Source organism: Acartia tonsa, chromosome 9 (assembly GCF_053477335.1).
Source record: "Acartia tonsa isolate MP-2025a chromosome 9, ASM5347733v1, whole genome shotgun sequence".
NCBI lineage: Eukaryota > Metazoa > Arthropoda > Copepoda > Calanoida > Acartiidae > Acartia > Acartia tonsa.
In genome coordinates, this window is record NC_137268.1 from 30,323,104 (window position 1) to 30,336,297 (window position 13,194).

At 31.0% G+C, this 13,194-nt stretch overlaps 2 protein-coding genes across 3 annotated transcripts; one reads left to right on the forward strand and one right to left on the reverse strand.

The window, feature by feature from the left end:
- Positions 1–35: 35 nt before the first annotated feature.
- On the forward strand, positions 36–2,276 carry LOC145328739 (uncharacterized). Its single transcript, XM_080172557.1, has one exon. It carries the CDS (start codon positions 884–886, stop codon positions 2,021–2,023), a length of 1,140 nt encoding a protein of 379 aa, XP_080028683.1. The 5' UTR covers positions 36–883; the 3' UTR covers positions 2,024–2,276.
- A 1,041-nt stretch (positions 2,277–3,317) lies between these two features.
- Positions 3,318–10,162, reverse strand: LOC145328740 (uncharacterized). Of its 2 annotated transcripts, none has more exons than XM_080172559.1 (11): positions 10,005–10,162; positions 6,437–6,513; positions 6,249–6,279; positions 5,821–5,902; positions 4,517–5,008; positions 4,338–4,399; positions 4,158–4,258; positions 3,998–4,060; positions 3,833–3,906; positions 3,525–3,612; positions 3,318–3,416 (listed from the first exon to the last, which is right to left on the reverse strand). In XM_080172559.1, exons 1-11 carry the CDS (start codon positions 10,071–10,073, stop codon positions 3,341–3,343), a joined length of 1,215 nt encoding a protein of 404 aa, XP_080028685.1. In that variant the 5' UTR covers positions 10,074–10,162; the 3' UTR covers positions 3,318–3,340. The 2 variants fall into 2 exon arrangements, with proteins under 2 accessions (XP_080028685.1, XP_080028684.1); XM_080172558.1 differs by having other exon boundaries at positions 5,821–5,905.
- Between the last annotated feature and the right edge of the window lie 3,032 nt (positions 10,163–13,194).

Here is a 13,194-nt window from a genome sequence, read left to right on the forward strand (position 1 = left end):
ACTTTAAGTAGGATCTATAGATAAACATTTATCTTTCTAAAAAATAGCTAGCTTCTAGGGGCTGTGCCCAAAGAGGCAATTAAAAAAAAAATAAGTACCTCTGATGTTTCCTTTAAAAAAATGGGAGATTTTTTGTTTTTTGGGGGTTGTGGGTGTCCCACCCCCAAGAAAATAGCCTAAAACCACCACAGGAACAGTAGGTATATTCCCTGAATTGTAGAATCCAATCGGTTCAGTGGTTACCAAGATCTTAAGAGACGGTCTGACAGAGCTCAGCTAAGATCAGGGTACAGTCCATTCCTACAATCTGATTTAGCTAGAATTGACCCAAGAATCGACCCCAAATGTAAAGATTGTAACCTTGAGGACCACACCAATGTACATGTTTTTAATTGCCTGACGAAACCAACAAGATTAACCCCCACCAATCTATGGACAAAGCCTAAAAAATGTGTGGAATTGCTTGGTATATTGAGGGACAAGTCTAGCTCCTAATGGCTACCACAACAACGGACAGACAGACATCAAGCTACTTTGAATTATAGATAATAAGTCTGTCTGTGTACGACTTTCCTTGTGAACAGAAATATCCTGATTTTGTATAAAATATTCATTTTCTGAGGTTAATTTATTACTTTTAGAAAGAGAAATTTTCATCATTTTGTTTGTTTTCCTATTGCATGATTTTCAGAAGAAAAAAAATTTAGTATTTTTATTCATTTTGGCAAAGTACATATTCACTGGCACTATTGGCCATAAAGTTGTTACTTTCTAAATATTGATTTTCATTTGGAACTTCTGAGCACAAATTGTATTTGTTTGTTTAACTCTTACCATAAAAAACTTGGTAATTAGAATTTTAAGTCTTAGTCTCCTGGTGAACATGTACCTTGGAATAGTAATAAGAATTGTTGCGTTTATATTGTTTGCATATCAAATTGAGCAATCATTTAGGAAATATTTTCAAGGGCCAATTGTGCTTACATCAAATGATGAAAGACTGAATGATGCCACACCTCTAGCAATAGTGGTTTGCAAGAAAGATCCGATTAATTGGAATGCCCTAAAACGTCATGGTTATACTCACTTTATTGAGTTCTTGGTTGGAAGACTAAAAACAGCATCTGATGAGCAAGTTTCATGGAATGGCAAGAGAAACCTATCATATGAAAGTTTAGTTCAAGAGTTCTTTCAATCAGATTATTATGTTAAAGTATTCCACATAAAGGAAAAGCATTTTTGGGATAAGACAAAAAAAGTTATTGATATAACCTGGAGATTGTTTTATCCACATGGTTTCTGTGCCCTTGCTGATGATTTTAACTTTGATGAGTATAAAGGTTTTGTAGGGATTGTATCTGATGCAAATGTCTCTGTGCATGTTATTGACAAGTCTAAACTTACAAACTTTGGATTTCCATCTGAAAGTTCAAAAGGAGATAAAATTGAGATTAATTATGACAATGATGACCAATCAAGTGTAAAAAAGTATTACAAAGTTAAAGTGGACAAGTTTCTATACTCAAACAACATTCCAGGCGAAGTTTGCTCAGAATATGACAACTACAGTTATTCAGAATGCCTTGAAGACAACATTATGAACAAAATTGAACCTGCTCTTGGATGTAATCCTCCTTGGATATCTAAAACTAATCATTGTTATGGAGTTTTGTCAGAGGTTAAAGACAAGGTTGAGTTTTGGGTAAAATTTTATCCTATTGGAGCTCCTGTATCTTTAGGAGATATGGATCAAAACTGGGGTTGTCCAAAACCTTGCCCAAAAATTACAACCACTGTTGAACATTATTTTTCTAGAAATTCAAAGAATGGAAATATATCTGTATTTTTGACATTTGATGAGAATGTCAAGGTGGATAAACACATTATTGGATTTGATGTTCTGAATCTAGTTGTTGATATAGGAGGATCCCTTGGTCTATGGCTTGGCTGGTCAGCTGTAGGAATACTGGAAGAGTTTCTTTCAATACTTAGCAAAGTTTTCAAACTTAATTTCAACATGTAATTTTTTGTCATATTATCAAAAGAACAAGGATGACAACATCCATAAAAGCGAAGCTCTGAAAGGGTAGGACAAACGGACATTAACACTTGTATAATGTCAGAACTGAATAATCAGAATGTGAATGTATAAGAGTCAAAGCTAAATTGTAAGTAAATTTGTTGAAAAACTGCTTGATACAGGATAATGATTATGGACATACTTACATTTTTAGGACTTGATTATAGAGTTGCTTCACTTATAATGTTGTACTTTGTTGTCCCAGGAATCAGTATACCAAAAATCAGACCAATCGGATAATTAGGTCACATACAAATTTGTTGTAAAAAAATCAACATGTTTAAAATGGACGTACAGACATTCTGGTAATGATTATAGAGTTGCTACGCTTTCTAACTCGTACTGTAACTGTTACAGGAATCACCATGAAAAATTTGAAATCGATAGGACAATTCTAACATGCCTAAATTAACGAAAAAAGCTATTTAAAAAAGTAAAAAAATCAACATGTTTAAAATGGACGCACGGACATTTTGGTAGTGATTATAGAGTTGCTACGCTTTCTAAATCGTACCTAACTCATAAGGAAAAAGGATAAGAGGATGAATACTCACCCCTTTTTCATGGTAAAATACTACTTCCCCATCCCTAGATTTGGAAGCAGACAAAAATCAAAAGCCGCCCAGGGCTTTTTGTAAGTCAATCATAAATAATAATGTGAATAAAAAGAAAAGCAATATTTAGCAAACAGCCGTGGGCGGTCAGAATCAGCTGAATGTTCATTATGAAAAAATTTCCCCATTTTTAGAAATAGAAGGATTCATCTTTCATGAACAAATTTTTTTAAATAAAAATGAAATTCTATGTAATTTTTATTTAAAACATTAAAATGAAAATATCTAATCTAATATTCTTGCCCTAAATATGGAAATAGTAAAAAGTAAAAAAATATTTTTTTTAATAATTTTTAATCCTCCCATTTGAAAAGTAGTGGAATAGCAATAAATTTTAGCGCGGCAACAGCGCTGAGTAGGCCTCTAGGCCCAGTGCCTATTTTCGTCTTCTAGTTGCTTCGATTCCTCTTTTATTTTTTTCTCTATGACCTAACTACTAAAGGAATCACCATGCAAAATTTGAAATCGATAGGACAATTCTAACATTCAAATTAACGAAAAAAGCTATCCGTTACGGACGGACCGACCCTAATTATAGAAAAGCTTCGCTTTTAAAAATATTAGAAAGAATATAATATAGGTAAGTTGATTCATAGTTCAAAATAAAAAAAAAAAACTATTGACACAATATTCTAGTGTTTTTAAATTAAGAATTTTTTACATACAAGACATAATCATCATTTTCTTCTGTAGTTATCTTTTCCCTTGTAAAGCCAGAATCTCTAAAATTGAATGAAAATTAAACTTAATTTACATACTAATTTCATATTGTTCTTCATTATCATGTGAAATCAATGCAGATAATTTTAAATTTTGTATTTTAGACTTACCTATCTCTAAATTCAACTGCTAGAGGAGGGTCAATAACCCATGTATCATCTTGTAGCTTTCTGTAGTTCATGTCACTTTGGAATCCACCTTTTTTAAAAACAATATGTGTGTTAAGTGTTGAGCTAAATATATTTTATATAAAATACTAGTTTTATTATAATCAATGAATACTTCTAAATACAAACCATCATCTAAAGCTGCATGCAAGTAATAGTAATATCATTATTACAATAAATGAATTATGTTTGAATTTACATTATCTAAATTTACAATAAATATCTAAAATTTGCCTGTTTCAAGAACTTACCATGACTTACTGATGTAATAACCTCTTTACTTTGTTTTGACATTCTTCTCAGTAATGAATGGAATGAAACAACGCTAAATTAAGTGGGTTTTAGTCTCAAAAAAAATATTATCAAAATTATTTAGGTGCTTGATTAAATTTATGATTTAGGTGTCAAATGTTTACCTGTACAGAAAGTAACCTCCCAAAACATACAAAAGAATCAACATAAATATTCCCATTAGAGACCTTGAAAAAATTGGTTACCTATTTAATAGTATCTAAATCTAAGAGAATTGTAATTTATTATTAAAGTATCTTTATTTAAAATACAATTACATCTTACCAACTTCCATGTACAGCTACTTTTACAATAACCTTGAACAGAAAAGCAGCCATCTCAATAGACTCAACTACAATCCATGGTACCAGAAACCAATGTTGACCCTAGATTAAGATATTTCAAAACCCAAAATATAAATAATTAGTAATATTTGGTTTTATAAAATTGATTAAATTTACTTACTGATTTTACACCAAGAATTAGAACTATAGAGCATGCTAATCTTACAATGGATGCAAATATTGCTGAAAACAACAATAAAGTTTAAACTTCATAGTAAATCATAATATCAGCTTTGTAGGCTTTTAAAAATATAGAAACCTAAGCATTTAGAATATAAAAAATCATATTAAAATTTTAACCTTCAATGCCTTCATTATCAAGAAGACTCTCCAACTGTTTAACATGCTTTGGTATTGTAATAGTGGTAGTAAAACTCTCATCAGATGTTATAGTTGAGACATCACTCTCTAATGATATCTCAGTAGATTTATCAGTTATATTTGTTTCTTCTCTTAAAATGTGTAGTGTGTTTGCAATATTTTCATTTTGCATTAATGAATCATTAAAACTATTTGATTGTTCAAAATCATTGGCTTTAATGTCTAATTCATTTGCATGTTCACTATCATCATCATCAGCCAATTTTTCAATATCAGTATATGTTGCATTGGTATCTAAGGGATCAATATCTTTTTCATCTAAAACTGTGTTGTTAAATGCTACATCGTCATGTGATTGAGGTAGATCTAGTGAATCTTCTTCACTCTCTTGAATCAGTGTTTCAACATCATTATCTATAGAGCTTGCTTCTCCTAGCATTCCTTCAATTGCTGAGATAGCTGTGGTATTTTCTAATTAAAATGTTAATATATTAAGGAAGCCTGCAAGAAATAATCGCTGGAACTGCTGAAAGACTGCCACAAGAAGACCCAAAACCCCAAATTTGAAGCCTTCAGCTTTAATAACAAAAAAGTTGTAGGCATTTTAAAATGACGTTTTATGTACAAAGAAAATTTTGAAAGATTTTGATTGCTCATGTTAGAAATTTAGAAATTAAACTACGTAGCCAGAAACAAAATGATAAGCTTATTTTTATTATAAAATTAGGTTGCCAGTAACTAATTATATCTTTAATTAAAAATATCCATTTTTATAATCAAAATCATTAAAAAAAATCAGTTTAACTTGCATTGTACTGAGAGTACTGTAGTATTTCCAGCCAATCAGAAGGCTGGATCAGCTCAACAACCAGTCACAGCTGAGGTTGTATTTAGTTACATTTGTCTCCGCTATGATTTTATGCTTAAAACTCAATTTAAACCAAATTTTTTTCACAGATTTTGACTATGAAATGTGGTGTTCTTATTGTAAAAATCTAATCAGTTACCGGCAATCTAAGTTTCTGACAAAGATAAGGTATTTATTTCTCTAATGAGCAATTGAAATCTTTTAAAATTTTCATTGTACATAAAATTTCATTTTAAAATACCTACAACTTTTTTGTTATTGAAGCTGAAGGCTTGAAGTTTGGGGTATTGGGTCTACTTGTGGCAGTCTTTCAGCAATTAAAGTAATGTATTTCTTGCAGGCTTCCTTTAATGATAATGCTGAATTTTGAAATTTTTAATTGAAAGGTAGTAGAATTATTTTTTTTCATTTTAACCTTTCTGTTTCAAAATGGTAGCTTTTCGATTATCAAGAATGCTTGAGAGGTACTTTTCTGTTGCTCTTTGGGATTCTTCAATCTTCTATCACATAAGAAATGTCTATTATGATATTAGAATTTACATTTTATACATAGATTTTAATGTTTTTAAAAGATATTTAGGAGTTTAGTTGTAGGATTCAAAATCAGTTAGTTAAATAATAAAAGATGAAAATGTAATGCCCAGTTCACAAACAACATTTAGAGGTCGACCGATTTATTCTGTAGGTCAACCTAAACAAGTTCACCTAACAAATGCCTATATAAAAATGGTCAAACGGTCAAAAGCTTCTTTAGGTCGACCTAAAATTTCCAGAGGTCGATCTTTGTCTTTTGTGAACTAGGCTTAAATATTTATGATTTTTTCCACATTTGACATCTTATTCCTCTGATCCAATTTTATTCCACTCTATTTCACTGAAAATATTATATTTAATAATATAGGAAAGTCTCAGCTTTTCTACCTATTCTATTATGAAAAAAATTTAATTATGAAAATTTGCTTTACTTAATTTTTTAATACTTTAATACTTAAAAAATTAAAAAAGAGAGTTAGCTAAAAAAAAGATTATACCCATTATCAGTATAAGTTTCAGTGACAGAGTACTGTAGCAACACAATTCCATAGAACAGTCCAAAAATCGCCAAACCCTAAAATATGCCAAATGAAAAGAGACCCTGCATAAGATGAGAAATCATTAATTAATTTGTACAGTGTTTTAAGAATAGTTTGTAAAAAAAATATCATTAATTTGAAAAATACAGGGACAGGGAACATATGGGTATGACAACTTACTTTGCCATGTTTATTTATTTTATCACTGAATGAATGTAAAATAATAGAGGAGGCAACATATATAAAACTTACTCGAGATGAAATCCTGAATTATTATTGGGCCATTGAAACATCTTATCTTATCATGACAGATAATGTGGATTCAGAACACTGTCAGGAAAATTCATTTTAATACTGTTTTGATCATGCTTATTAGTGTTAAGTATTTGAAAATTACTAAATGATATGCTAAAATTGTCATTAACCCTTATAGAACAAGTATATTCTGGCATAAACCTAAGAAAGTTATATGAAAACTGTTAACCCTTAAGTTCATAGGATGTTTTGTCTGCTAGACCAGGGGTCATTGCTAAATGGGACAGATTGTTGTCTGGTTTAAACATCAATGAAATAATTTTCAGGTCTCCCAAATCCATGCCCATAATAATATTGGACACCAATACAAATAAACCCTGTTTGCTCCAGGTAAATTCAATTACATGATTAAATTATTTGGAATTGTGGTCTTTGGAGCTTACGTAAATTGTATTAATTAATTTCGAAATAGTAATATTTTTTTACAAAGAAAATTGATAAATTATGTCCCAAGTAATGCTACAAAAATAGGCAAAACTAGCCCTACTAAAACAAGGATGACAACATCCATAAAAGCGAAGCACTGAAACGGTAGGACAAACGGACATTAACACTTGTATAGTGTCAGAACTGAATAATCATAATATAAATGTATAAGAGTCAAAGCAAAATTGTAAGTAAATTTGTTGAAAAACTGCTTGATTCAGGATAATGTTTATGGACATACTTACTTTTTTAGGACTTGATTATAGAGTTGCTTCGTTTATTACATTATACTTTGTTGTCCCAGGAATCAATATACAAAAAATCAGATCAATCGGTTGATTAGATCACATAAAAATATGTTGTTAAAAAAGTAAAAAAAATCAACATGTTTAAAATGGACGTACGGACATTTTGGTGTTGATTATAGAGTTGCTACGCTTTCTAAATCGTACCTTACTATTTAAGAAATCACCATGCAAAATTTGAAATCGATAAAACAATTCTAACATGCCTAAATTAACAAAAAAAAGCTATCCGTTACGGACGGACGGACGGACCGACCCTAATTATAGAAAAGCTTCGCTTTTAAAAACAGTAAAGTCAATCGTAAGTTATTGACCACTTTACACTATATAACCCACTAGCATTTAGGGGCTCTGTATTAAAAATGGTAAGAAAGGGACAGAAAAAGGTGTAAATCTAAAAATAAAATATCCTAGAACCATACTGGGAACTATATAATGTAAAGGCTCCCTTAATAGAATAAGTCGATCACTTTAATAGTTAATGAAATATTAAGCATCAGACAAAAAAAATCTACTTTATAAAAAGGATTATTGACACTCAGTTCGTTTTATTTATAGCTGACTAAATTTTAATCTTTAGCCCAGTTCACAAACAACTTTTAGAGGTCAACAGATTTATTCTGGAGGTCAACCTAAACAAGTACAACTAACAAATGCCTTTATAAAATCAGTCAACCTAAAGCTTCTTTAGGTCGACCTAAAATTTCCAGAGGTCGACATATGTCTTTTGTGAACTAGACTTTTGTTAAATTGTTCGTCTGTTGTTTTTGCATTTAGAAAGAATGCAACGGCTTGTATGTAAAACATGTCATGTACGTCCATATGCCACTACACCACTACCTCGGAAATTATTCGTGATATTTTAGTATTTTTTTTAACAATTCTAATATATTTTCTTATTTTTTTTAGAAGCGTATCTACTCTATAATTTACTTTGTACGTCCACGCTTAAAATATTGTAGGGGAAATGCAATGATCTCGGCTGCTATTTAAGATAGACAGTTTAAATGTTTGGTGATGATACCTGTACCAATGAGCATTCAGTGTATAAATTACTTTGTCGGTCATGCTTTAAAAGACATTGAATGAAACTTTTTTTTATACAGCATGACCCTCGAAAAAGTATTTTTAAGCATCTGCAGCCTATATTTCTCAATAAAATATTAAAAGATTAATATGTACTTGTTCTCTATAATTTTCTACATCAAAGGATATCAAAATATTTTTTTTACATCAATTAACAGCCGAGATTTTTAAAGCCAAAGTTTGGAAAAAGTGCTTGAGAAACTGGATATTGCTAAATATTTCTTAGTTTTTTATTAGTATATTACTTTTTATCAACCAGTTGAAAAACAAATAAGAAAGAAGAGCAAGTTTACAATTGATACATTTTTTATTGCATTAAAAAACGTTACTTTTACATATAAAAAACTACCTACTTTTCAAATTTTACTGAATACATTTTTCTTATAACCATTTTCCCTCAAATCTTATAATATCTTCCACTTATTAATATGACCTTAAATAAACCCCTCCCCAATTTATGCTCATTACAGGAAGGATTAGCGCCACCTTTACCAATAAATTCACGCCCACTCATCAAATTAATCTAAGACACATAAAAATCATTTAAATTGTTAAATGTTTAATAAAAGTTTGTAGCTGTAACTTTTTGGTTTTTTAACTTATTTTGATGAAATAAAAAGTGTTTGATTTCTGTTTATGTAAACTTTCAATTTGCTACTATTTTTTATAGGATTTCATTCTGTAAGGGTGTTTTTGCAATTTACACTAATCTAAAAATGCCTTTTAGAGCAAGTGAAAAAAGTGCTTTCAGCATGAAATAAATTTCTTGGAAACATCTTTATATAAGTTTTATAAAAGTATTGAAATTATGAGGAAAACACGTCATTTCACTTTAAAAAAACATTTTTCTTGAAAAGTTACTTTTTCCTCAGCTACTTTTTCAAAACTTTGGCTTTAAAAATCTCAGCTGTTAATTGATGTAAAAAAAATATTTTTATATCTACTTATGTGGTAATCTTCAGAGAACAAGGACATATACACTTTTTGATAATTCATTGAGAAATATGCGCTGCAGATGCTTAAAAATACTTTTTCGAGGGTCATGCTGTAAAGGTTTCGTGATTTTTATGATTTATCAAACATTTTCTCTTTCTCCTTTTTATGAAAACTGAACCTCTCCTCTATTACTTTATTCAAATTTTTTTGGTGCCTAATAGATGTTTTCTTTTTCTTTATTTATAAAAGTTTTCGAGTGTTTTGAAGTTTTATCATATAAATTGGTAAAGTTTTATTTTGGTTTTAACATAAAATTTCGATAACTACTGAATTTATTGGATTTTCTATTTTATGGAATCTTTAATGGGTCCTGGGATGGTTTTAGGCTAATAATTTTTTTTGATTTAAATCTTGAGATGTTTATATGTGCAGCCGCTAGTTTAATAAACTGAACCTACCGCGTACAAGAACCCAATAACAAGGGTTTGGTGTTTCAAATCCGAGTTAAAAAGGCCTCTTTTTAACATTTTTATAATTAATTCACTGCGTATTTGTTATGATATTTTGTGGTTAACTGTAACAAAGTTGTGATTAATGTAATATAAGAATGCATGGAAAGAATTATAAACCTTATCTCTCATAACACTTATGATATTTTTTATTCGATTTCCTTTTTGTTTAAAATGTATCACTCAATTCTAACAGACCCCACAGTTTTTAAAAGCGAGGCTTTTCTATAATTAGGGTCGATCCGTCCGTCCGTTCGGAACGGATAGCTTTTTTCGTTCATTTAGGTATGTTAAAATAATAAATTGTCCTCTCGATTTCAAACTTTGTGTGGCGATTCCTGCAGTACGATTTAGAAAGCGTAGCAACTCTATAATCATTTTCAGAATGTCCGTACGTCCATTTTAAACGTAACGATTGTTAACTTTTTTAACAACAAGTTTTTATATGATATAATTATCTGATTAATCTGATTTTTTGTATGCTGATTCCTGGGTCAACAAAGTACAATATTATAAGCGAAGCAACTCTATAATCAAGTCCTAAAAATGTAAGTATGTCCTTAAACATTATCTAGCATCAAGTAATTTTTCAACAATTTTTTTACAATTTGGCTTCGACTCTAATACATGTTCAGATTATTCAGTTCTGACACTATTAATGCCCTTTTGTCCTACCGTTTCAGAGCTTCGCTTTTATGGATGTTGTCATGTTGAATCAAGGATGGCAACATCAATAAGTAGCGAAGCACAAAATGTCTTTTGATTTACCAACGGACCTAGTGAGTTATAAAGCCGATTTAAAAAATAAAGATAATATGCAAAATACATATAATAGAAAATTACAAAATCTTTTTAAAATCCCTAAGTAATTTTGTCTTTGCAAAGCATGACGGAAAATCTAATATATAGACTAGATGTGCACAGGCCATGGAAATCTTCACTGTACATTTAAAAGCAGCCGAGAAAATCTCATTTTTCACATTTAGGGATAGACTGACAGGCTGACGGTGAGTATAAGGGAATTATAGAGTTGCTTCGTTAAAAAAAATCACGAAAATTAAGAAATAACGAAAATAAGTATCTAGTTAAATGCTTTCCTTAGTTATAAATGCATAAATAAATCTAAATAGAACTATCTTGTTCATTATAGAGGAGCTCTCTCAAGTTTTTTCATTACTTAAGTAGCCAAGCTACTCTATAACTAATGTCGTGATTTTGTCTTTTTTAATCTAACTCTCTCTCTCTCTTTCATCATCTCTCTTTTTGACTTTGAAGGCCAGAGAATACGGACACCTTGTTCCTCCATGAATTCCTGCTGTCTTTGGCAAGTTTCTCAGCTTCTCCCCATGTTAATTCCAAATTAAAGAGGTCCTTTTCAGTGCTCCGCCTCCAGGTCATTTTTGGTTGTCCCCGATTACGTTTACCAGTGGTGGGGTTCCATTTTAAGCACTTTTTTGGAAACCTATTTTGTTCCATTCTGAGCACATGTCCTAGCCACCTTAGTCTTTTATATTTCACTTCTGCTTCAATACTATTGCACTTGGTCTTAGCATACAGCTCAAGGTTTGATATTTTGTTTGGCCAGAATATTTTGCAAATTCTTCTTAGGCAGCTATTGTGAAATGCATTAAGTTGATTTGTTTCAGTTTTCACAGTTCTCCAGCATTCCGCTCCATAGAGAAGAACTGATTTCACATTACTGTTGTAAAGTCTGATTTTTGTTTTCAGAGCAAGTTTCTTTGAACTCCAAACGTTGTGTAGACTGATGAAAGCAACCCTAGCCTTATCAATCCTGGTTTTAATATCAGCCTTTGAGCCATTTTCACTGCTGATAACACTCCCCAGATAGGTGAATTTGTTGCTTTGTTTCAATTGTTCACCATTTATTGTTATAGTTTGATCAGGGTTTGTAGGTATATTCATAATTTCAGTCTTCTTGACATTAACAAAGAGCCCGACTTGTCCTGCATATTTGACTAGTCTATCTGTCTTAGCTTGTAGATGTTTAATTGTTTCTGAAATCAGTGCCAGGTCATCAGCAAAGTCCAGATCTTCTAGGTGTCCTAGTATGCCCAGCTGGAGACCACGTTTTTTGTCCTCTGTGGTTTCCTTCATCACCCAGTCAATGACCAATATAAATAGAATAGGTGATAAAATGCATCCCTGTCTAACTCCAGTGCTTATTTTAAAGAAATCAGATGTCTTATTGTTTCCAACTGAAACACAGGCTTGGAAGTTGTCATAAAATTTAGTTATCATAATTATCATCTTTTCTGGTATACCATAACTTCTTAGTATTTTCCAGAGTGTTTGTCTGTGTATGGAGTCAAAGGCCTTAGAGAAATCAACAAAATTTATGTGAAGTGGCTTGTTAAATTCAACACATTGTTCAATAACTGTCCTAAGGGTGAAAATTTGGTCAACACAGCCCCTTCCAGCACGGAATCCAGCTTTTTCTTCTCTCAGCTTATTGTCAATTTTCTCATCAATTCTGTTTAAAATAACTTTACATAGGACCTTGCTTGGGATAGAAAGCAGCATAATTCCTCTCCAATTATCACAATTGTTCAAATCTCCCTTCTTAGGTAGTTTTATGATTATACCTTTAGACCAGTCCGTTGGTATCTTTTCTTGCCTCCAAATTTTATCAAAAAGATCAGTTAGAGTCCTAGCAGAAAGATCTATGTCTGCCTTAAGCATTTCGGCAGTTATCAAGTCAGGTCCTGGTGCTTTGTCATTCTTTAGGCTATGTATAGCAGCTTTAACTTCTTGAATAGTTGGTGGTCTTATATCTATGTCTATTTCATGTCCTGGTTCTAATTCAGCAGTAATTTCTGGTTCAGGTCTGTTCAACACTTCTTCAAAATGTGATTTCCACCTTTTTTTTTCTCTCTCTCTTTAGGCTGTATAAATTACAAAACAATTCATGCCCTGGGAAACCAATACATGTTTCAAAGATATTGTCCAAGCAAATTAAGAAATATATAGATTTCCTTTTTTTTACAGTCTCTAGGCAAATTAAAAAGGAACAAAACCTATAATTATTTATATACTTTTATTGAAAAAAATAATGAAAAATGTTAAATACTTAAGTAACATTATACGTTTAACACTGCAGCTCACGTCTTTGTTAGTGACT